Here is a 25,151-nt window from a genome sequence, read left to right as displayed (position 1 = left end):
CCAACTCTCAACAGCCCAACCCCTCCTCTCAGGAAAAAGCCCCACATCCTGGACACGGTCTCCTAAAGTAGAGACCCTCTGGGACCCATGTCCGCCCAGCCTTTCTTCTTCCCCTCCCTCGATGAGCGACCTCTGTGCTGTAATGTGCTGCTTTCTTGGGCCTCAGGGTTTCTGCCCATTCTGTCCTCTCTGTCCTCCCTGCCCCCCTTGCCCAAGCAGCCATCCATGGGTCCAAAGTCACCTTCTTGGGAAGCCTCCCTCTTACATTATCTGAGGAATTTCCCTCTTGTATACATCGTAGTTTATAATTATATCTGGTTTGTGAGATTATTTGATTAATGTCTGCATCTACAGCTCCAATGTGTCTGTCCTTGCCACCAAGAGCCCAGCCCTGGTCTAAATAAGTGTTCAGTGAATGTCTGATGAACGAATTTGTGTGAATTAAGGTTGGGACACACAGCAATTTTGAGCTCACACACTCCCTGCCCTCAGGAGGCTGGGGGCAGCTATCTCTTTGCCCTCACTGGCCAGGTAAGAAAACCCAGGTGACCTTGTTCCCTCAGAGTCTCAGTGTCATCATTTGGGAAATAAGGTGATCATAATGACACTATTGTCATCAGGTTACTGGCAAGATCAAACTGATGACTAGGACTGCACCAGCCAGTCTGGATGCCCTTGGGGCAAGGGGTGGGGAAATGATTCACCCAACTGAGACCTGGCACCAGGGCAGGACCTCAGGAAATGAGAGGCAAATCTCAGAGCTTGGGGGAATGAACCTTTGTGAGTGGGCGGGCCCATGGATTTGTGAGGACTGGCTCAGCCCTGAGCAGGAAGTCCTGCCCAAGAGGATTCTGACTCCTCATGACAATCCCAAGTGCAACACGATGATTATTGTCCCAGTGTTACAGTTCACGCATTCCTTTACTTATTAATTCAATAAATATTTAAGTGTCTATGTGCCTGGCATAGCAGGCTCTGGAAATGCAGGGTAAACAAGGCAGACACAACCCCACTCTTAGGGAGCCTGCTGTCTAATGGGGGGTAACTGTATTCATTCAAACCTCACAACAGCCCTACAAGTCAGGCACTCTTATCATATCCATTTTATAGTTCAAAAAGTTGAGGCAGGGAAGGAAGGAGTCTGTTGCCCAGTGTACCACAGGTTATAGCCTGAAGAACCAGGTCTCCAGTGCCCATGTACTTAACCAAGGTCTGTACTGACTGCCTCTGGGCACTCTGTCCTGCTTGTGATGCTGTTTTGCTATCTGACAGTCAATGCCCTCGGGCAACAATCTGAGCCTGTCTGAGCCTGCATGTGCAGCTGGAGCCAATTCCAGTTCTATCCTTGACAGGGATGAGCAATGCAGAGTTTGGGGTCTCTGGGGCCCAGGGGCTAAGCCAGTTTCTTGTCTGCACAGGAAACTTTCCACAGGCCCTCATTTGGATTGACAAATATTCAAAACTGAGCAAGGAATTACTGCCAGCCCCTGCCCATCTCCATTGGACTGTCTTTCAGTTAATAACGTGGCACCCTAGGAACCCGGGTGACAGACCTCCCTTCTCCTGAGGGAGAGCGTGGCAGTCAGAAACCAACCCAGGAACCCCTCGTCCTAGAAGGAGTGGGGGCCCGGATGTCAGGCCCCAGGGAAGGGGGGCTGAAGCAAGCAGGTGACCTGACAGGAAATGGAGGGGCTGAATGAAGGCTGGGAGTACCGGTCTGGCATTTCCCTCTCTGGGGCACCTTTCCTCCTACCTTTCTCTGACTCACTCCTCAACTTCCTCTTTGGGCAACAGCTTATAAACTTCTTCCCTACTATCCTCTCAGGAGTGCCTGAGACCTGAGAACCGGGCGCTCCGACCATTTCCCAGGTGGGAAACACTGAGGGCAGGAGTTGCCCACGGCCGCACAGCGAGTGCGGAGCCAGAGCGGGAACTCTGGCCCAGAAGACTCGCATTCAGGACTCTCCTCCCATGACAGCAGCGGAGCGTCCGGCAGTCTCTACGCTGGGGGTACAGTCCGCTCTCAGCATCGCCGCGTTCCCCCGCAGAGCGGCCATGGGCCAGTCCACGGACTCCCCTACTTCTCGAGCCGGTGGGTCAGTCCACTCAGTCCCCAGTCCCCCGCAGGATGTCCATGGTTCCTTCCGGGCTGTTGCCGGCCCCCGCGTGCTCACCTTTGGCCTTGATTTTTCGCCATCGCCGGCGGCTTTGCCTCTTGGATCTCTCTTTGTCTTTCTTCGAGGCCCGGTCCCCAGGGGCCCCGGCGGGTCCCTCTTTCCCGGCTGACTCCATCAATTCTCCTCAGGTCCCCACGGGGACCAATTCCAAGCCCCACGCCCCGCCCCGAGTGCCAATCCTGTTTACACAACACCGCCGGGCCCCCATACCACCCAATCCTGGCCTTGCTCCGCTCGGGGTCCCGCCCCCTGGACTATCCGGGCCTCACCCCACCGCCGGGCCCCGCCCCCAGCTGCCGGGGCCTAAGGACTGGCCCCGCCCCCTCATACGCATCAAGGACCCGCGACCGACAAAAAATGCAGCCCTGGAGGCGGCGCAGAGCGTCCTTCTTCAGTCGGGACTAGTGGGGAGTCGCACGGTTTCTCCCTAGCGCGGAAGCCTCGGTCGGATCACTCGCTGGTTCTCAGCCTTGCCCGCCCACTCACCTTCCCATGTGGGGATCCCTTAGAACGCCACCCGGCCCGCCCGCTGGCGGGGAGAGCGAGGCGCCGCGGAGCCTCCCCTTGAGGACAGGGGGCGGGCCAGGTCCTCGGGCGATTCAAAGTCGGGGTGGGCGCCAGCGCTGGAGGCGGGCTCTGCCTGCGAGCCATTGGAGGAGGAAGCCCTTCTCCCCGCCCCCTGCCTCCTAGTTCTCTCATTGCTGGGTTTCTCGCGGCTCCTTTCTCTACCTTCTCCCTCCAGAATGACACGGAGAGGCAAGGGGAAGACTAGGCGCCTGCGTAGTAGCCCCAAGACGCTGTCCAGGGGCAGAGAGGGGCGGCGGTAGGAGAGGCGCGCGCCCGGGAAAAGGCGGGAAACGGTGGAGGCTCGAGGCTCGCGCATGCGCACACGTTCAACGGCGCTTGGGCGCTTCAGGAGAGGCTGCCTGGTCGCTCCGGGGCTTTGGGGGCCTAGAGACACAACCCTTCACCCTCAGCACCGGAAAAACGCCTGGCACCCTCTCTCCCTCTCCATCCACCCCTCCGTCCCCCCCTCCCAAGGCCTACCGCCAGCCTTGGCACCGACACCAATGACCTTCTCATCCCTGAGGGGGACGGGCCAGCCCCTTCGGCGGAGAGGCCTCTAGGCTGGGCCGCCGGTGCCGGCACTTAGCTTCTGGAATGGGGCTGCCCGTTTCCCCGCTTCCGGCTACTTCAACAAGCAAACCCCTCATTCCAGGGAGAACACTTGATGCCTGCTTCTGCCTGGCAGGGCTTTGGAGCCTAGAGAATGGGGATGGGAGCTAGACCCGCCCCCCCCACCCCCCCACTGCTTCAGAGGAGGGGAGGGCGGGCAGGCAGCCATCACTCCCCCTCCCACTCCCCCCAGCTCTGCCTTCCTCTAGCCCCGCCCTTGTCTGGGACTTGGCAGACCCCAGCTCCTCTCCTAGGCTCTCCCTTCCAGAGCACACCCCATAAGGCCTTCAGGCCTGGCCGGACTGGGACTTCTGTGGGGGGCCAGCCTGGGAGGAGAGCAGGTGTCCTGCTGCGGAGGGAAGACCCGGGCAGCTCAAGGATGGCTAAGGCACAGACGTCGCCGAGTCGGGATGGACACTCCCGGAGGTTAGTAAGGGGCCCCTTCGGCCTGTGTCTCTGGAGCACACTCCAGCGTCTGCCCCCGGATTGTGCTTCAGTGGGTTTGGGGAGGGATGGATGAATACACCAGGCTTCCCTGTTGTTCTGGCCCCTGGCTCCGAACTTCGATTTTCACACTTCGATTTACCCCAAATCCTTGGAAGGAAGGCAACCTCGTTGGCTTTGAATCCTGGGCGGGCCACTTCCCACTGCCCCCCTCGTGTCAGATCCTTTACATCTCAAGGCCTCGGCTTCCTCATCTATCAAATGGGGCTGTTGATCTTTGTTTCACAGAACCTTTGAGGGATCACCTGACCTGACCTGAGAGACAGCTCTCAGTACTTCTTCTATTTAAAAAAAATTTAAGTTAAAGGGTAAAGGAAGGACGCGTGGAGCTTGGGAGTGAGGAAGCTAATGGTGACGTGCCTGGGGAAGGGACCAGGGAAGGGAGAGGTACTGGCTTGCTCCCGGGATGGAGGGTCTCAGTACTTCTTGATGAATGAATAACCATCCCTGGGAGACCCCGTTCTCCAAGCGCAACTCACCCGTGTCCCAGGAGTGCCTGTGGTTCTGGTTGCTGGTTTTCGTCTCTTGGGCTGATGTCCCACCAGAGCCTGACATCTCTTCATCACCAGGCTTCTCCTTGAGGTCCAGCTTCATCCCCTGGGCCGTGGTTCCATCCTTCATGGCTGGTGAGTCCGTCTTGAACGGATACCCCGGATCTGATTCTGAGTCAAAATCTGTGATCCACTCAAGAAATGTCTTCCACTCCGAGGCTGGCCGCTGTATGGATAGTTCGTGAAGTTTTGATAGAAATCCCCACTCGCTCAAAGATCCCCGCTGGGACTTGTCTGGAGCTGTTTGCTGGCCTATAGGGTCTGACTGTCCTGCTTTCTCTTGGGACATAGGTTCAGTTTGGGAAGGAGGTGTTGATCCAGCTTCTTGTTGAGCTAGAGGTGGCTCTACTGGGCCAGGTCCTGGCTGAGCCACTTGTTCCTCTTCCACTTCTGGCTCCTGTTGAGTTCTAGATTCTTTTTCCGTCCCAGGTCCTTGCTGTGAGGGAGCTCCCTCTGGAGTGAAGGGCACCCTTTGGATGGGAGGTGATTGCTGTGGTGCAGGCTCCTGTGGGGCAAGGAGTTCCTGCTGTAAAGCGGATTTTTGTTGGGCTCTAGTTTCTTGCTGGGATTCAGCTTCAGGTTGGGCAAGGGACTCCTGCTGAGTGAGGGGTCTTTGCTGGGAAGCAGGCTCCTGTTGGGTATTGGGTCCCTGCTGAGTCGTAGATGCTGGCTGTGCTATGGGTGTCTTTTCTGGGCCAGGCTCTGGCTGGGTGATAGGTATCTGGTGTGGCTCAGGTTCCCAGTCAGGACTAGATACTGACTTAGAACCTGGGTCCACTGTTGTTAATTCCCTCATGGGAGATGTTGCTCTCCCAGGCTTCATCCTTCTGGCCCCCACCAGGCCTCCTTTGTTACAGATGCCTCATTGATTCCTCATGATGACACCTCTCTTTGGGTTCCACTCCGTTATCCTGGCATTTCTGGTCTTTTTTAGGCAGTTGGCAAGTGGGCTGACCACTGCTGGCCCCAACTCCTGTGGATTAGAAACAGGAGGAGGCTGGTTGCCCACCACTCTTCTACCAGAGGGGAGGGGCTTGCCCTCTTGTGTCATAAATAGGGCCCCGCCCTACTCACCACTCAGTTAAAATGCTTTTGTTTTTGTTTTCTTATAAGGCAGCATCCAACTTAGTCCTCTGGGATGGCAGAAGCCAGATTCTGGATGAGTGTTCCTTTTTTTTTTCTTCCCTTCTGATGTTTGAGGAAAGGATCAGAGGGGGAAGCTGTCTCTGTACTGCAGTAATAATCTTTTCCTCTTTATTTATACTTTCAAATGGTTGCCAGTTTAATTTCCTTATATTATTACTCTATAATTTCACTCCCATGTTAAAAAAATGAATGATGTCCTCTCATTTGTACAGCTTGAAGCCCTTTTCAATGGTATTTGAGATCTTCCACACTATCTCTCTAGCTCTGAATCTATGGTTCTGCATATATGTCTTCTGTACTAGTTTGGAAACTCACAGAGTACAATGACCCTTGATGAAGATGATGATGATGATAACAACCACAAATCCTAGAGGTGTTCTATATACTAGGAAATTACCTAGTATATAGTTTTTTAGACCTATATTATCTTTAACTAGAGGCCTGGTGCACAAAATTCATGCAGGGGGTGGAGGGGTCCCTCAGCCTGGCCTGCACCCTCTCACAATCCGGGACTGCTGGCTCCTAACTGCTTACCTGCCTGTTTGCCTGATCGCCCCTAACCACTTGCCTGCCTGATCTCCCCTAACCGCCTCTGCCTCAGCCCCCGCTGCTTCATCCGGAATGACGTCCAGAAGGTCGTTTGGCTGTCCGGTCTAATTAGCATATTACACTTTTATTATTATAGATAAGACCGTGTCTGATTCATTGGTATACCTGTTTTCTTTGTCCCACTTACCTCTTACCTCAGAAAGGTTGGTTGAAAGAGTAAAATAATAAAAAATTTGACAGGAAAGACACACACACACACACACACACACACAGCGCTATTTGGTGTGAAGAAGTATGTGTAGATGTAGAAATCTGGGTTGAATTTGTAGTGAACAGGGAAAAGTGGGTCATCTGGATTGAATGAGAGTTGCTAGGCCCCTTTTGAAAGAAATGATTTTGACCTATTATACTCTTTTCAAAATATATTTTTATTGATTTCAGAGAGGAAGGGAGAGGGAGAGAGAGAAACATCAATGATGACAGAGAATCATTGATCGGCTGACTCCTGCATGCCCCCCACTGGGGATCTAGCCTGGAACCTGGTCATGTGCCCTGACCCAGATCGAACCATGACCTCCTGATTCATACATAGGTTGACCCTCAACCATGAGCCACATTCGCTGGGCCCTATTACATCTAAAAATATTTATTGACTTATGTTTGCTACTTGCCTGGTTGTATTTAAGGTCAGATGGAACCAGCTAGGGAGCCAGGATTCCTGGTTTCTTTCAGGTAATTAAGTTTAAATGAAGCCTGAGTAATGAGAGGGTACAGGAAAAGACTGACAAGAAAAAGCACTAGAGGGAACAATAATCAAAATAATCTTGGGAAAAATGCTTTTTGAGAACCCTGGAATGATTTAGAGAGTGGGGACAAGGAGAGGGAGTTGAGGTGGGAGAAGAACATTCTCTTTTGACTAAGAATGTTTCATTGGCAGAGCAGGCTCTCAGAGTTCCTATAGAGGCAGAGTAAAGCTTGCTAGCTGACAGCGTTTGATAAATTGCTGGCAGGCTCTGGAGTGCTTGTTTGGCTTCCTGTGGTGCCTTTGGTGCCCTAGGGTGAAAATAAAGGGGAGACACTAGTGTTAAAAATTTTTTATAAAAAATTTATTTTTTATGAGAGCTTTTAAAATTATAAAAGTAAGACTCATCCAGTGGAAAATAATTAAAATAAAAAAAATATATGCAGTAAAAAATGTAGAAGGACAACTCTCCCCCAATTCCACTCCCCATTCTCAAGAACAAACTACTGTTAATATAGTTTCCCATATCTTTTTGTATGTAAACTATCAAGTTTACTTTAAAAAATAATAATGAGCCCTAGCCAGTTTGGCTCAGTGGATAGAGTGTCAGGTAGGGGCGCATGTGGGAGGCAACCAATCTATGTGTCTCTCTCACATTGATGTTTCCCTCAATGTGAAATTTTCCTCAATAAATTATTTAGGAATATATATGTATATTCCTAAATAATTCAGTTTAATTTTGCCTATTTTAAAATATATTTTTAATTGATTTGAGAAAGGAAGAGAGAGGGCGAGAGAGGGAGAGAGAGATAGAAACATCAATGATAAGAATCATTAATTGGCTGCCTCCTACACGCCCTCCTAATGGGGATTGAGCCGGCAACCCGGGCATTGACTGGGAATCCAACTGTGACCTTCTGGCTCATAGGTCAACATTCAACCACTAAGCCATACTGGTTGGGTGACACCGGTGTCATTTTCAGAGGTCAATGATCAGGTCCCCAATCTCCCTCCACTTTGATAAGCAATGGGGTTCTAAAACTAAGACTTGGTTAAACCTCTCTAGTATTAGTAGAATTGTATCCTGCTTTTCTTCCTCTTCCTGTTTCCCCACAAGTTGACACTAGTAGAAAGCACTGAGATGTTTATCCTGGTCTTCATTTCACCTCTATTGTCTGTTCTCAGCCCCTGCTTCATTCCTAGTTGATTACACTGAGTGACTCTGGTTTAAGAAGTTTCATTCTTTTGAAACTTACTGGTTTTCTTCATGTTGCCCTTCAAATGATCACAGGGACACTGCTTTTTTGGAAGCCTGGGCACTGCCATGAGTTTTCTTTTAGGAGCTCTCAGGAACCAATCTGAAATAACAGGGTTGCTGCTTAGATGGGAGGATTAGCATGTTTGAGAGTAGGGAGTAGGGTAGGGCTTTACTTGCCATCTTTGCTTTTTTTTTTTTTATACTGCAATGGGGTGGGGAAAAGGGTCAACATGGAACAGTGGAGGTATCCAGTTATAAATATACTAGTGGCCCGGTGCATGAATTTGTGCATGGGTGGGGTCCGGCTGATTGGGCCAGGCTGGCGGAGGGGGAGAGGGGGGAGGGGATGCGGGAGGTTGGCTGGCTGGTCCTGCCCCTGATCAGGGTGGGGCAGAGGGTGATCAGGGACAGGGCTGGCCTGGGGGAGGGGCCTATGGTGGTTGGTCAGCTGGCCCTGCACTGCGCCCCCCCCCCCCCCACCTCCAGTCGAGTTCTCGGTCGAACTCCTGGCATATTAGGCTTTGCATATTAGGCTTTTATTATATAAGATTTCTAAGCATTTTTTCCTGATCTGTGTTAGCAAGAATTTAGTGGCAGGTGTGGAGAGGGCAGCAGGATATCATTAGGGAGACTAAAAAATGAAGAATAAGACATAGGTGTCAGCCTTCCAGTAGCTGCTTTACCTGGAGCAAGCCATTTTGCCTGATTTCAGTCTTACCTGTGAGTAAAATAAGGTTGAGAATGAGATCCAGGAAGCTTTTGGAAGGTGGCCCTGGGTTCTTAGGGAAAAAATAAGGGGGAGTTGGCAGTCAGAGATTTAGACCTTGGAGGAGTCAGGCCTTCTTAGGAGACTCCAGAAGAAAACAAGTGTTGCTGCATGTGGTGGGCTGGTGCAGATAGGAATGGGTAAGTCAGCTCAGCTAACTTCTGCACTGGTCTCAGGGACTCAAGGGAGAGGATTGGGGTATCAATGGTGTATCACTGTTGTTGAGACTGAGTTACTGACCTTTGCACTCACATTCTTGGCCACCTTCCTGGAGCCACCTCCCAGAAGCCTGGCGTTTGTCCTTGTGGCCTCTGGCGACTCCTATTGAAAGTAAACAGGTCACTTCCAGACACTGGAAAGGAAAAGGGCCAACAGAAATGATCCCCCAGCATTGTGCTACCTAGTTTAGCTCAGTTCCATTTCTTTTCCTTTTTTTCACTTAGGGCTCTAGGAGTATTTTAACTCAAGTACTGAAGAGTATTTTAAATGGATAAGGAATTGAGGTTGAAAATCCAGCCTAGAGAAAAGTTTAGCTGGAGGTAAGTAGAGAAAGAATGACTTCTGGATGGAAGAGAGGACAGAGTTGGGGCTTAATCAAGAACCCCCTGCCCCTGCCCGCCTCAACACACACAATAAAATCCTCATAACTTAAGGAACAAGCAGATTATTCCATAAACCTGTCAGGATCTTTACCTGACCTCTAAGTTTGGTGTATTTGAATCCCTAATCCCAGTCCAAATATAAAAATATGAAAGCCGAAACTGGTTTGGCTCTGTGGATAGAGCGTCGGCCTGCGGACTGAAGGGTCCCGGGTTCGATTCCGGTCAGGGGCATGTGCCTGGGTTGCGGGCACATCCCCAGTGGGAGGTGTGCAGGCGGCGGCTTGTCGATGTTTCTCTTTCATCGATGTTTCTATTATCTCTCTCTCCCTTCCTCTCTGTAAAAAATCAATAAAATATATTAAAAAAATATATGATATTTACCTTTGCTCCCCTGGAACAAAAACCATTCCTCTTTTGGCCTCTATTCAGGTATGTCTTATCACCTGATGCTTTTTTATTCCCATTTTGTGATAACTAAAATATTTTCATGATAATCAAGGATGATGGTTTATATATAGACTTGAGGTTCTGGAGCTAGAACCAGGCCGAGGTGATTATCCTCTGTATAGTAGTTTTGGCTATTCCTGTCAGAATTAATTATTCCTTCACAGGGTTCACCATCATATTTGAGTGCAGCTCTATTTTTGCACCATTATAGTTTTTTGTTTAAAATCTGTTGTGAATTGAATTGTGTCCCTTTCAAAATTCTTGTTGAAACCCTAACCCTCAATACCTCAGAATGACTGTATTTGGAGATAGGGCAATTAAAGAGGGGATTGAGTTAAAATGAAGTTGTTTTGGTGGGCCCTAATCCAATCTGACTGGAGTCCTTACAAGAAGATATCTGAACACATAAAGAAACACTATGGATGTATGTGTACAGAGGAATGACCAAGAAGAGGTCCATTTGCAAGCCTAGGAGAGAGGCTTCATAAGAAACCAAACCAACTCCTAGCTTCTAGAATTGTGAGACAGTATTTTGCTACGGCAGCCCTAGCAAACTAAAAATCTTTTTCCCTTCTAGACTCTGAACCAGTAGCTAAGTAGTCATTCAGTTGCACGTTCCTGACACATGGTAGGCACTTGGTAAATATTTGTTCAATAGTGAGTGGATAAGTTGTATAGAGAGGGCCCTTAGAGATCATCTGGTTCAGTTCAGGTCTCCTGTTTCCCAGACTTGTGCCCTTTCTACCACCAAGATGGAGGGTGTTGCAGCATTTCCTCAAGTGCTGGTTTTTAAATGTTTTTATGTGCTGTTAAAAGTAATTTAAACAGACATAGCCCCTGCCATGTAAACTTTTCTAACACTTTATTCTCTCCTGACTTCTCCTAGTTCCAGGGAAAAGCCCCCGAATATTAGAGCCAGAGGAATCTTGTTTGGATCTCTTCATTGAAAATTTTTTTGTTTTTTCATTCTAAATGTAATATAACTACATTAGAGAAAATTTGGAAAGTACAAATAAAGAAATTTTTATTCTAACCAACTGTTGGTATTTTGGTATGTTTCTTGCATATATAATTTTCTTTATATAGTGATAACCATAGTACCGGTATGTGAACAAATTTTTTTTTGTTTACTTTGTAGGCATGTTGCAATGTCACCTGTGGATATTTTTTCATTGATTTTTTTGTTTTTGTTTTTAGAGAGAGTGGAGGGGAGGGAGGAGATGAGGGGGGGCGGAGAGAGAGAGAAACACCAATGTGAGAGACACATCAATTGGCTGCCTCACTCATGTGCCTTGACTGGGGATGGGGATCAAGCCTGCAATCCAGGTTTGCGCCCTTAACCAGGAATCAAACCCACAACCTTTCGGTCCTTGAGCCGATGCTCTAACTACTGAGCAACCGGCTAGGATGACATCTTTGTTTTTAATGATGGCATAACACTCCCAACAAGTATATGTGCTCCAACTTATTTAACTGTTCTTCCATTGCAGAATATTTAGATTGCTTTATTTTTGGATATTGATAAATTTGTGTGCTTGTAACTATTTTCTAAATTTTGTATTATTGTCTTGGGCAAAATTTCCTAAAATGAAATTTCTGGATCAAAGTTAAGAACAGATCTATGTTTCTTGGTATCATTACTAAATGGCTTTTATTTTTTTAAAAATTTATTGATTTTAAGAGAGAGGGGAGAGAAAACATATATCTATTGTTCTACTTATTTATACATTTATTGTGTAAATGTATAAGTACATTTATACATTATTGTAGAGGCCCAGTGCATGAAATTCATGTAGGGGGGTGGGAAAGGGGTGTCCCTCAGCCCGGCCTTCACCCTCTCACAATCCGGGAGCCCTCGGGTAGGGTCCCTAGGCCTGGCCGGCGATCAGACCTATTGGGGCTTTCCTTCCTCCAGCTGCCAGAAGCTGGCTCTGCCCCTGCCGTTGCCACTACTTGCCATCTGTGTGGCACTGTCCCCCCTCTCTCCCCACCAGTTGCCTCCCTCTGTAGGCAACAGGTGTCGGGTGCAATTGCTTGGCTGGTTTGGACCTCCCTCTGCGGGGCAATCACTGGCTGGCCCTGCACACCTGCCACAGCATCACTGGCTGGTGGCCTGGGTCTCCCCCTGTGGGGTGATCCATCGTGGGGGGGGGGGACCCAGATTAATTGCTCTACAGAGGGAGGCCCCACCCTCCTGTCATAGCAGAGGGAGGCCTGCCCAACTGGTTCCACAATAGATTGCTGTGCCGAGAGTGGCCTGGGCCTCCCTCTTTGGGGCAATCGTGGAGTCCCCCCTCCTCCATCGATCGCCCCGCTGGCTGGTGCCCTGGGCCTCCCTCTGCGGGGGGGATCATGGGATGATGGTGGGGCCCCCTGACCAATCGCATTGCACCTGCCTTGGCTGGCCTGGGGCCAGTGCATGTCATAGCGTGGTCCTCCAGAAGGTCATCTGGATGGTCGTTCTGCTGTTCTGTTGATTTGTATATTACACTTTTATTATTATAGATTATTATTTTTTAAAATCCTCACCCGAGGATATTTTTCTATTGATTTTTAGAGAGAGTGGAAGAGAGAGGGAAAGACAGACAGAAATATCGATGTGAGAGAAGCACATTGATTGGTTGCCTCTTGCACAAACCCTAGCTGGGGAGGATCCTGCAACTGAGGTACATGCCCTTGACTAGAATCGAATCTGGGACCCTTTGGTCTGCAGGCCAATGCTTTATCCACTGGGCAAAACTGGCTAGAGTGGTTGATTCTTTTATGTGCCTGGACTTGGGATCAAATTCACAACCTTGGTGTATCAGGGTGATGCTCCAACCAACAGAGCTACCCGGCAAGGGCCTCAAATTGCTAATGAAATCACTATCTCTCATTTTTCAGAGGCCCAGAGAAAGCAAACGAAAAGGCCACGTTCATAAAGGTAATGGAGACACATCTAGAGCTAAAATTCGGGTCCAAGAGTTGTACTTTCTGCAGCCCTATTTGACCGTAACATCATGGTGTGACTAAAAATGAAACCGTATGTTTGCTATAGCATTTATGGACTACCTTTATGATTTTTGCTATAGCTTGTACCACCTCTACTGTTTACTTCATACTTTTTCTTTAAATTTAATTTATTTGAAAACAACTTTATACTATGGAATATTAATTATGAGGTTATGGGTTTGATTACGTGCTTAGGTTTTTTCTAACATGCATTAAATTAAACATAACTACTAAAATAAAAGCCACTTTATGCTTAATATAAAATTAGTTTTGAAAATTACTGACACAGTGGAATAAGCATGGACTTTATATCCAGTTGGATCTGGGGTTAACTGCTTGCTCTGCCACTTAACTATGTAGTCTTGGACAAGTCACTTCTTTGATTGTTGGTTTTCTGATTTGGAAAATGAATAAATGAGATACTGTGAGTGCCCAGTGCTCAAGCAGGAGTTCAGTACATGGTGGTTTGTTTTCTTAAGTCCTCACCTGAGGATATTTTTTCGTTGATTTCTAGAAAGAGTGAAATGGAGGGAGGAAGGAGGGAGGGAGGTAGGTAGGATGGGAGAGAGAGAGAGATTGGGAGAGAGAGAGATTGGTTGCCTCCGTGGTTGTCTCCCTCACATGCCCCTACTGGGGCTGGGGAACCTGCAACCTGCAATCTTGACCAGAATTGAATCTGAGACCCTTCTGTCTGAAGGCCGACACTCTAACCACTGAGAAAAACTGGAACTGGCCAGGGCAATCGTTTTTATTGTGGTTGTAATTGCTGACTTCTAGTTAATGCCCAAAGAGAGGGTCTATGCTGGAATATTAGGCTTGTTACTTTTTGCTGACTTATATGTGTAAAGAAGCTATTCCACTTGTTAGGACTCATGGTAAATCTATCATTATTTTAATTCCTTAGTTACACCACATATTAGCTTTGTAATTTTGGACAAGTTGCTTAACTTTTCTGTACTGAATTTGTAGAATGGGACTAGTAGAGCATTAGTGTGTATATGGATACAGTTATTTCCTGGCTCTATCTACTAGAGAGCCTAGAAGCAATAGCACCTAGAAGCAATGGGCAATTCTCCTATGAAAGAAATCAGGGCTCCTTGGAGAAATGGCTGATTCCTGACCTGGGGCAGGTAAATATAAGATAAGCCTGAAACATCTTGTGGTGTCAGGACTGCCAAAAAATGGTATGTTGCCAAAACCGGTTTGGCTTAGTGGATAGAGCGTCGGCCTGTGGACTGAAAGGTCCCAGGTTCGATTCCGGTCAAGGGCATGTACCTGGGTTGCGGGCATATCCCCAGTAGGAGATGTGCAGGAGGCAGCTGATCGATGTTTCTCTCTCATCGATGTTTCTAACTCTCTATCTCCCTTCCTCTCTGTAAAAAATCAATAAAATATATTTAAAAAAAAATGGTATGTTAAAAAGACAGCTCAGCCTGTGTGGCTCAGTGGTGACCCATGAACCAAGAGGTCACTGGTTCGATTCCCTGTCATGGCACATGCCCTGGTTGCGGGCTCCATCCCCAGTAGGGGGCATGCAGGAAACAGCTGATCTATGATGATGTTTCTCTCATCAATGTTTCCATCTAGCTATCCCTCCCTCTTCCTTCTTCTCTCTCTAAAATCAATAAAAATATATCTATAATAATAAAAGTGTAATATGCTAATTAGACTGGATGACCTTCTAGATGAAGCTGGGGTTGCCAGGGAAGCCTGGATCCCGGGTGCCAGAGGGAAGCCGGTGACAGCAGTTGAGGGAAGGCAGGCCTACTCTTACCCAAATTTCATGCATTGGGCCTCTAGTGAAAAAAGAAGACATAGAAACCAATTTATAGGAGCTCTCAATGGCTAGTTTTGGGACAATATGAACAACATGATAAAGAATGATAGTAATGGATTATATAATCCATAAATATTCATGAATCTTTACTTACATTAATAAATAATTGAATAAATAAATGGGAGGGAAGGAAAAGTTCTTCCTTATAGAATTCCAATTAATAAATGTAGAAGGAATGATGGAAATAGAAAACCACCATTTGACTAATGGCATAGAAATACTTGTTGTAGGTAGGAATCATCAATGAATTTTAAAAATTAATGGTCAAATGGACATAAGACACTGGGGGGTAGGGGAGGCTGGGGGAATGTCAAGGGGGGAGGGAAGGAGACATATGTAATACTCTTTGTAATACTTTAAGCAATAAAAAAACAAAAAACAAATATTTATTGAATATTAAAAAAATTAATGGTCAAAAGTATGATGAAAAGAAACAGGCTATTTACAGAGTCTCAAAGTATCTCTTTGCAAGATACAATGGCAAAAATAGTAACTTCACAGTAGAGCAATCTGGCAGACACCACCTTAACCAAGTGTTCAAAGTAAACATCACCAGTAATGAGAGATATTGATATCATGGGCCTTCAGATGTGGTGTACTGAGAAGGCATACATCACTTTTGTGGTGTTCTTGCTAAAAATGCATAATCTGAACTTAATCATGAAGAAACATCAGACAAACCCAAACTGAGAGAAGTTCTTCAAAATATCTGATTAGTAGTCTTTAAAAGTGTCAAGGTCATGAAAGACAAGGAAAGCTGAAAAAACTCTAGATTAGAGGAGACCAAGGAGACATGATAACTTTATTCAGTGTTGGCTCCTGGAGTGGATTCTGGACTAGGAAAAGGACATTAATGGGATTATTAGAAAATTTTAAATATTTGTACATTAGTTAATAGTGTTGTGTCAACATATTATGGTTATGTAAGATGTTATTTGAAAAAAACTGGAAAAATAGTTTTACAACATTTTTGAAAATCTGAAATGTGAAAAGTTAAGAATTTACAAAATAGGTTATGCCTGGCATATAGGAGTGTCAGCTAATATTATAAGTAATTTTATAATTAACTAGAGGCCCAGTGCATGAAATTCATGCACAGGGTTGGGGAGGGGGTGTCCCTCAGCCCAGTCTGCACCCTCTTGCAATCCGAGACCCCTCGGGAGGTGTCTGACTGCTGATGGATCAGGCCTAAACTGGCAGTCAGACATCCCTCTTGCAATCCTGGACCACTGAATCCTAACCGCTCACCTGCCTGTCTGCCTGACTGCCCCTAACCACTCTGCCTGCCTGCCTGATCTCCCTTAATCACTTGCCTGCCTGCCTGATTGCCCCTAACTGCCTCTGCCTCAGCCCCTGCTGCTGTGGCTTCATCCAGAATGACGTCAGGAAGGTCATTCAGCTATCTGGTCTAATTAGCATATTACACTTTTATTATTACAGATAAGTAATTTTATAAATAATGAGTAAACTGTTATAATAAGTAATTTATTTCCTAACATTCTCTATATTCTCACTTATCTTACCCCCTCCTGTGAAAAGCATATTTTGCATGTATGTGGTTATTTTAAGAGATAAAGTATGAAATTTTATTTTGAGAATTTTTTTGGGAGGGGACTGTGGAGCATCATTTTCTCTAGCCAGGGTTAGCCTGCTCTGGCAATACTATGCTTGGCTGGGAAACAAGCCTTGAGCCTGGCCTCCACTGATTTAATAAGGTTTTTAATAGCATCACTTGGCAGTACAGTGAGCTTTCTTGATTCATTGCCTTTGTGCTTTAGGAGCTACTTTATAAATTAAACAAAAAAAGTTTTTATTGATTTTAGAGAGAGAGGAAAAGAGAGATAGAGAGATAGAAACATTGATGAGAAAAAGCCATCGATTGGCTGCCTCCTGCATGCCCCTGCTACTGGGGATCAAGTCCACAACTTGGGCATGTGCCCTGACCAGAATATGACCTGGAATCTAACCAGGGACCTCTTGGTTCATGGGTTGACACTCAACCACTGAGCCACACTGACTGGGCTAGAAATTTTACTCAATCCATTTATTCACTTTTTTCTAGGTATACATTATAGATTATTTAATCTTCACAAAAATTCTATGTGCTAACTATCATCATTTTTATGCATTTTAATATAACAAAACTGAAACTCAAAAGAATGAAGCAACTTGTCCAGGGTTGCAAAGTAAGTGGAAGAGCCAGGATTTGGATCTAGATTCCCCTGGCTTCAAGGCTGAAGTGTAGGTAAGTCTAAACGTGGAGGGAGAAACCAAGATGGAGCCATAGGTAAACACCGGAGATTGCTGCCTCGCACAACCACTTCAAAAATACAACTAAAAGACGGAACGGACATCATCCAGAACCACAGGAAGGCTGGCTGAGTGGAAATTCTACCCCTAGAAGGAAAGAGAAAAGCATACCAAGACTCAGAGGAGGTGCGGTGCGGAAGTAAAATAAAAAGGTGTGGAGGTGCATGCGGAGAGGGCTGGCGGCTGAGGACACAGTTGTCTTTTTCAATTGGGAGGGAGTCTCAAGCTCTGAGCTCCAGTTCCAGGCGAGTCTCTGGGGACCCAGACTCATACGGGAGAAACTGGACTTCCTGGCATCGGTCGGAACTCTAGGGCAGCTTTCTCTCGGAGGTGCTTGCAGTGATTGCTGGGACACTGAGAAGCGGGGCCTCTGAGGGCAGGACTGAGAGCAGCCATAACTGCTCTCTCCGCCCTGTTGATCCCCTGGGACCCCACCCTGCCCAAGCCTTGCATGGAGGCTTTTGCATATGAAAGGCCCTGCCCTTTGCAGTCTGAAAATTACTTAACAAATTACTTAACTGCAGCTGGCCCAAGGCCCCACGGCAACTTGCATTGCTTCACAGCTGGCTTCTGCTGGGTAGCCTCAGGCAGAGGCTAGATTAGCACCTCCTTAGAGATCCAGGAGCCATTGTGCCTGGTGGTCAGAGTGGGACCATCCAGATTGCAGCTCCTTCGATCCATAAAGGACACACTCAGGGGGCAGACTCAGTGAGCACCAAAGTCCCACTGAAGCAAGTCTTGTCCCGGAGGGGTGTCTCTAGCACAGAAGTTCTCCCACTACAGAAACAGCTGATTCTCACAGCCAATTGGCCTGGAGGTCAATCCCTCCCAGTGTTACCTACAACAATCAAGGCTTAACTAAAACAAGACTGTGCACAAAGCCCACAAGGGGGTGCAGCAAGAGTGTCTACCTCAGGTAATTGGGGAGGCTGAGCCACCGGGCCCTATAGAACATCCAGCACAGAAAGCCACTCTACTGACACAGCGAAGCATAAAAAATGCTGAGACAAAGAAACAGGACACAAATGACAGAAACGGAGGAAAGCAAACTACTGGATATAGAGTTCAAAACCACACTTTTAAGGTTTTTCAAGAATTTTCTAGAAACTGCTGATAAACTTAATGAGACCCTCAAGAAATCTAGTGATACCCTCGAGGTTGTGATAAAGGACCAACTAGAAATTAAGCATACACTGACTGAAATAAAGAATATAATACAGACTCCCAACAGCAGACCAGAGGATCACAATAATCAAGTCAAAGATTTGAAACACGAAGAAGCAAAAAACACCCAACCGGAAAAGCAAAATGAAAAAAGAATCCAAAAATACGAAGATAGTGTAAGGAGCCTCTGGGACAGCTTCAAGCGTATCAACATCCGAATTATAGGGGTGCCAGAAGAAGAGAGACAGCAAGATATTGAAAACCTATTTGAAGAAATAATGACAGAAAACTTCCCCTACCTGGTGAAAGAAATAGATTTACAAGTCCAGGAAGCGCAGAGAACCCCAAACAAAAGGAATCCAAAGAGGACCACACCAAGACACATCATAATTAAAATGCCAAGAACAAAAGACAAAGAGAGATTCTTAAAAGCAGCAAGAGAAAGACAGTCAGTACCTACAAGGGAGTACCCATACGATTGTCAGCTGATTTCTCAACAGAAACTTTGCAGGCCAGAAGGGAGTGGCAAGAAATATTCAAAGTGATGAGTACCAAGAACCTGTAACCAAGATTACTTTACCCAGCAAAGCTATCATTCAGAATTGAAGGTCAGATAAAAAGCTTCACAGATAAGGAAAAGCTAAAGGAGTTCATCACCACCAAACCAGTATTATATGAAATGCTGAAAGGTATCCTTTAAGAAGAGGAAGAAGAAGAAAAAGGTAAAGATACAAATTATGAACAGCAAATACACATCTATCAACAAGTGAATCTAAAAATCAAGTGAATAAATAATCTGATGAACAGAATAAACTGGTGATTATAATAGAATCAGGGGCATAGAAAGGGAGTGGACTGACTATTCTTGGGGGGGGGGAAGAGGTGTGGGGAATGTGGGAAGAGACGGGACAAAAATCATGCACCTATGGATGAGGACAGTGGAGGGGAAGTGAGGGCGGAGGGTGGGAGGGGAACTGGGTAGAGGGGAGTTATGGGGGAAAAAAGAGGAACAACTGTAATAATCTGAACAATAAAGATTTAATAAAAAGATTAAGGACAATTAAAAAAAAAAAGTCTAAACGTGGAACAGGCTTGAGAACTATTTGTATAGAGAAGTGGTTCTCAACTGGGGAGTGAATTCACCCTTCATTGGCCATGGCAATGTCTAGAGATATTTTTGGCTATCTTAAGAGGTGGAGAGGCTGCTATTGGCATCTAGTGGGCAGAGGTCAAAAGGATGCTGCTAAACATCTTACAATCCACAGAATAGTCCCCTACAACAAAGAGTTATCCAGTTCCAAATGTTAATAGAGTTGCTATCAAACCTTAGGGTAGTGTGTTCAAGGGTACCTGGGAATTTATTCTTTCACTTAGCAAATATTTACTGAGGGATATGGAAATAATACACTAGATTACAAGGAGATTATAGTCTAAAAGGTGAGGAGATAAAGGTATGAGAGGCAGATCAACACCTTTAGTGTAAGGTAGAATATGATAAGTGCAAAGAGAGTCAACTGAGGGCTAAGCATGTACATAGGAGGTAGAACTCACTTCTAGTCATGGGAGGGATCAAGGGAGGCTGTAGAGAGGAGGTGGTTTTGAAGTTGGGTGTATGAGCAAAATTGAGCTGGTGGAAAAGTACAAGATCTTTATATATATACTAGAGGCCCGGTGCACAAAAATTTGTGCACTCGGGAGGGTCCCTCAGCCCGGTCTGTGCCCTCTCGCAGTCTGGGATCCCTTGGGGAATGACCACCTGCTGGCTTAGGCCCGCTCCCCAGGAGGTTGGGCCTAAGCTGGCAGTCAGACATCCCTCTGGCAGCCCGGGAGCCCTCGGGGGATGTCCACTTGCAAGCGGGGAGCAGGGTTAGCTGCAGTCAGACATCCTTAGTGCTGCTGAGGAGGCGGGAGAGGCTCCCACCACCACCGTTGTGCTGGCAGCCGTCAGCCAGGCTTGTGGCTGAGCAGAGCTCTCTCTGTGGGAGCACACTGACCACCAGGGGGCAGCTTCTGCGTTGAGCACCTGCCCCCTGGTGGTCAGTGTGTGTCATAGTGACGAGTGATTCCCAGTCGCTCTGCTGTTAGGGTCAATTTGCATATTACCCTTTTATTATATAGGATAGAGGCCTGGTGCATGGGTGGGGGCTGGCTGGTTTGCCCTGAAGGGTGTCCTGGATCAGGATGGGGGTCCCGCTGGGTGCCTGGCCAGCCTGGGTGAGGGGTTGAGGGCCGTTTTCAAGCTGGCCACACCCCCTTCAGGTTGGGGGTCCCTGCTGGGGTGCCTGGCCAGTCTGGGTTAAGGGCTGATGGCTGTTTGCAGGCTGGCCAAGTGCCCCCACAGGGACCCTCACCCCATGAGGGTGTGGCCATCCTGGGTGAGGGGCTGATGGCTGTTTGCAGTCTGGCCACAGCCCCCAGCCACTCAAGCTCCCAGTGGAGGCTGGCTGGAAGCAGGTATCTGGGATTTATTTAGCTTCTATAATTGAAACTTTGTTGCCTTTTGCGGAGGCCACAGCTGGCCAGAGCAGGGGGGAAGCTTGGCTTCCTCCATCACTGGGGCAACCAAGCCTCCTGCTTGCTCCAGCTCCATGGCTGCCGGTCGCCATCTTGGTTGGGTTAATTTGCATATAGTCACTCTGATTGGCTGGTGGGCATGACTTAAGGCATAGCGAAGATATGGTCACTTTGCATGTTTGTCTTTTATTAGTGTAGACTAGAAAATTCATGCACTGGTCAGGGAGTCCCTCAGCTGGGCCAGCCCCCTCTCACAGTCCGGGAGCCCTCAGGGGCGGGAGGTGACCTGGCAATCAGGGGAAGGTGATGCCCCCATCACACCTCTGCTGCTGCCACTGCCGGCAGCGCAAGCCTTAACCGGCCCTGGTTACCTGAGCCATCTGAGGCTTGCCTGTGCCTTGGGCCTGCCCTGGGCAGCTGGGCAGCTGACATCCAAGGTTTGCCTGTGCCTCGGGCCAGCCCTGGGTGGCTGGGCAGCTGACATCTGAGGCTTGCCTGCACCTCGGGCCGGCCCTGGGTGGCTGGAAGCTGAGGGAATGTCTGGCTGCGTCATGTGCCTGCTGCCCCCCCCCCCCGCCCCCCAGCTGGGCTGAAAGGACTGTGGGACTCCAGCCGCACCATGCGCCTGCCATCCCTTCAGTGGGGCTGAAAGGACTGGGGGACTTCGGCAGGGCTGAGGGGACTGGGTGACACCATCTTGTGGCTATGGGTGCTGCCATCTTTGTGACAGTGTGATGGTCAATTTGCATATTACCTCTTTATTAGATAAGATACTAGTGGCCTGGTGCACGAATTTATGCACATTGAAAGGAAATTAATTAGAAGAAATATTTTAATATCACTATTTGCCCTTTCTCTATAATCGAAGTGTCAACCAAATTCACGATTGACAATGCAGATGGAAACACACACCTGAGATTGGCACCAATGAGAGCTTTATATGTACAGTGGGGCCTTGACTTATGAGTTTAATTTGTTCCGAGACTAAGCTCGTTAAGGAGCTCGTTAACTCAAATTACTCTGTCAACTCAATACAAAAAATCAGCTGAGAGACAGCTGGTATCTCAAAAAACTCATTAGTCGGGACACTCGTAAGTCAGGGCCCCACTGTATTGTGCATGTGTGAGTCAACTTAGCCTTTTATATATATAGAATAAACTTGCTTAATTAGACCTGCTTTCTGATTTAGCTAAACTTTTTCCAGCCCAGTGAAGCACCCCAACTTTTTCAGGTAATTTCAAGGTCCACCATTTCTTACTTCTTTTTAGTTGGGTCAAGTTTCTAAGCTTTCTAAATCTCCATTTTCCAGCTAATGAAAAGAAAATAGAATTCTACTGAGTCTCCTATCTACCTACTCCAGGACTTCTGTGAGGATCAAATGAGATGAGGCATGGGAAAACACTTCACAGACATTTGGTTGAAGGGTAAAATGTTTTCACCTGTGTTCCTGGAACTCCAAGGAGGCTAGTCGCTAGGGAGAGGAAGCCAGGTGTTGCTACATGACATCATTAACCAGCATCCACAGCAACTGTTTCCAGGCTGGGCTGGGCTGTGGGCTGCATTTTGCACCATGGGGTCTTGGCAGTGTCAGCTGCAATTTAGTGGGCTGTCACTCCAGGGTGATGGTGGGGCCTGTGTCCCACTTGGGGGAAGCCGAGTGTTGCTTTCTGGGTGCCAGGTCCGAGGTGCCGTTTTTTTCTGTGCACGTCATGGCAGCTCCTGCATTGAGCATCTGCCCCCTGGTGGTCAGTGTGCATCATAGTGACCAGTCGGAAGGTGGGAAGGACACTTAGCATCTCTATATATAAAAGCCTAAGTGACTGGTGGACCGGTAGCTATGATGCGCACTGACCACCAGGGGGCATACCTTCAACACAGGTGCTGCCCCCTGGTGGTCATTGTGCTCCCACAGCAGGAGTGCTGTTCAGCTGACCAACAGGTGCCAGACATGAGGCTCACAGCTGGTGAGTGCTGCTGTGGCGGCACAAGCCTCTCCCACCTTCGTGGCAGCACTACCAAGCAGCAGAGGTGGCAGGCGCAGTGGGACCAGGATGAGTGGGAGCCTGGCATGGGCTCCGGTTCCTCCCCAGCTGCCTGCCGCATCATGCACTACTACATCCCTCGGGGGATGTCGGACTGCAGACTGGGCCCAGACCAGCAGTCTGACATCCCCTAAGGGGTCCTGGATTGCAAGAGGGTGCAGGCCAGGCTGAGGGACCCCACCGGTGCATGAATCCGTGCACCAGGCCTCTAGTATATATATATTTCAGAGAGGAAGGGAGAGGGAAAGAGAGAGAAAGATCAATTTTGAGAGGGAATCATTGATTGGATGCCTCCTGCATACCCCCTACTGGGAATCGACCCCACAACCCCAGGCATGTGCCTTGACTGGAATCAAACCCAGGACCCTTCAGTCCACAGGCCAATGCTCTATCAACTCAGCCAAATCAGCTAGAGCAGCACAAGACCTTTTTAGGGAACAAAGTCTAGTTTAGGTGGAGCATAGAGCATTTGGTAGTGAGTTGGAGGGGGTGGACTGGAAAGGCAGGTTGTGGCTAGAGCTTTGTAATTATTTTTCCTTTTTTGAATATATTTTTATTGATTTCAGAGAGGAAGGGAGAAGGAGAGAGATTTAAAAACATCAATGATGAGAGAATCATTGATTGGCTGCCTTCTGCACGCCCCCTCTTGAGGATCGAGCCTGCAATCCAGGCATGTGCCCTTGACTGGAATCGAACCCAGGACCCTTCAGTCCTCAGGCTGACGCTCTGTCCACTGAGCAAAACTGGCCAGGGCATGGCTGGAGCTTTGAATCCAGGCTGAGGACTCTAGGTTGAGGACTCTAACCTTGGTGTCTGCCATAGTAATGGAAACACCTTCTCTTCCAGAATGGTGGGCTAAGCCATGGGGCCCAGTAGCCTCCAGAAAGCTCCTCTCTATAAGGAAGAAGAAATTGGGGTGGAGTCGAACTCTTATTTTGTTAATCCTCACTGGAGGATATTTTTTCCATTGCTTTATTTCTAGAGAAAGTGGAAGGGATGGAGGAGGGGGCAAGAGAGAGAGAAACATCGACTTAAGAGAGACACATCGATTCATTGCCTCCTGCACCTGCCCCTACTGGTGTTGGGGAACCAGCAGCCCAGGTACCTGACCTTGACTGGGAATTGAAACCATGACCCTTTGGTCTGTGAGCCGAGGCCCCAACCACTGAGAAAAACTGGCCAGGGCTGGAGTTGAACTCTTGATTTTAGGACCAAGTTCATGCTGAGTATGTAACAAAGCTATTTCACTCAAAGTAGCCCTTGGGGAGATGATTCTCTCAAGTATAAACATCCATGAGGATGAGCTCTCTTCTGCATGGTTTTTCTGCTAAGAGCTGAATGACCGGAACTGTTTAAGAAACCCTAATCAAGACCTAGATGGTTTGGCTCAGTGGATAGATCATGGGCCTTTGGACTGAAGGGTCCCAGGATCCATTTTGGTCAAGGGCACAAGCCCGGGTTGCAGGCTCGATCCCCAGTAGGGGGCATGTAGGAGGCAGCCAATCAATGATCCTTTCTCATCATTGATTTTTCTATCTCTCCCTTCCCTTTCCTCTGAAATCAATAAAAATATATTTAAAAATAAATAAATAAATAACCCTAATCAAGAGCTGTCAGAACAGGGGTTGGTATGGCTAGCTTTTCAAATATAGATACTATCTGGTGGTATGATTTTTCTGGTTTATTACTTTGCCATTAAATCGCATTATAATTGTTGGTGGGTTGTCTAGTGCACTCTAAAGAATATAAGCAAGCACTTCCTTATTTTCTACAAATGTACAACTGCCCTCAACACCTTTACACCACTGCCACCAAGATTGGCTGTGGGGAAATTCATTATTTTGCTGGAAGAGAGATTTGGGGGAGATGTAGGAGATCAGATCTTTGCTGAGCCAATTTTTAAAGTTTTTCTTTGCCAGCTACAGTTTCAGACATTTTCATATACACTATCTCATTTGACTCTCACAACACCCTTTGGATGTAAGTACAGTTTTCTCCCTTTTGTAAATGAGGAAATAGGTATTGAGATAGGCTAACTTACCTCAAATCCTGTAGCTAACAGCAGCTACATTTTAATGCAGGTTGTTTTTTATCAAATTTTCTTTTTTTGTTTGCCACATTCTCCCCCCCCCCCTTCCCCCTTTTATAGAAAATTAATTGTATTTACCTGGATTTGGGTTGCTAGAGACCACGGACATCAGCATTAATGGCAGCAACAGGAGAAAAGAGATTAGAACTTTCATTGTGACTGTTGGTGCTGCTGTAAATTGCTTGAAGAGGGTATGGAAGGTTCCCACTTAGAGGCTCCGGACTTCTTGGGATGACTCAGGCCACTGTACTTGGCTTGTTGGTTTGTGCTTTAATCCTAGGCCAGT

At 47.4% G+C, this 25,151-nt stretch overlaps 2 protein-coding genes and 1 long non-coding RNA gene across 5 annotated transcripts in view; 1 reads left to right on the top strand and 2 right to left on the bottom strand.

Moving 5' to 3' along the window:
- LIPE (lipase E, hormone sensitive type) overlaps positions 1-5,231 on the bottom strand; it is a gene marked incomplete at its 5' end in the record, with an annotated part of 19,437 nt that extends 14,206 nt beyond the window's left edge. Inside the window, one exon of one of the 3 annotated variants that reach the window (XM_081107919.1) lies at positions 4,337-5,231. In XM_081107919.1, the coding sequence (XP_080964045.1) occupies positions 4,337-5,231 (895 nt within the window). Of the gene's footprint in view, positions 1-2,174; positions 2,702-4,336 lie in introns of those variants that run through there. The other 2 variants (XM_081107920.1, XM_081107922.1) reach the window with 2 other exon arrangements.
- On the top strand, positions 2,922-10,953 carry LOC308531078. The gene is made up of 3 exons (XR_013996890.1): positions 2,922-3,779; positions 9,313-9,408; positions 10,805-10,953. It is a non-coding gene; the product is annotated as an uncharacterized lncRNA (long non-coding RNA).
- CXCL17 (C-X-C motif chemokine ligand 17) lies at positions 6,512-25,151 on the bottom strand. The gene is made up of 4 exons (XM_081107929.1): positions 24,944-25,151; positions 9,110-9,190; positions 8,102-8,203; positions 6,512-7,156 (listed from the first exon to the last, which is right to left on the bottom strand). The coding sequence occupies exons 1-4, from the start codon at positions 25,017-25,019 to the stop codon at positions 7,059-7,061; spliced, it is 357 nt and encodes a 118-aa protein (XP_080964055.1). The 5' UTR covers positions 25,020-25,151; the 3' UTR covers positions 6,512-7,058.

The sequence above is a fragment of the Myotis nattereri genome (assembly GCF_964212035.1).
Source record: "Myotis nattereri genome assembly, chromosome: 15".
Classification (NCBI taxonomy): Eukaryota; Metazoa; Chordata; class Mammalia; order Chiroptera; family Vespertilionidae; genus Myotis; species Myotis nattereri.
This window is presented reverse-complemented; position numbering and strand designations above follow the sequence as displayed.

Coding starts and splice junctions, on each gene's coding strand:
- CXCL17 (XM_081107929.1), bottom strand. CDS start 25,019: ATGAAAGTTCTAATCTCTTTTCTCCTGTTGCTGCCATTAATGCTGATG. Junction 8,204..9,109: donor CCAAGAATGTGAGTGCAAAG/GTCAGTAACTCA, acceptor CTGTTATTTCAG/ATTGGTTCCTGAGAGCTCCT. Junction 7,157..8,101: donor GGGCAACATGAAGAAAACCA/GTAAGTTTCAAA, acceptor TTTTCACCCTAG/GGCACCAAAGGCACCACAGG.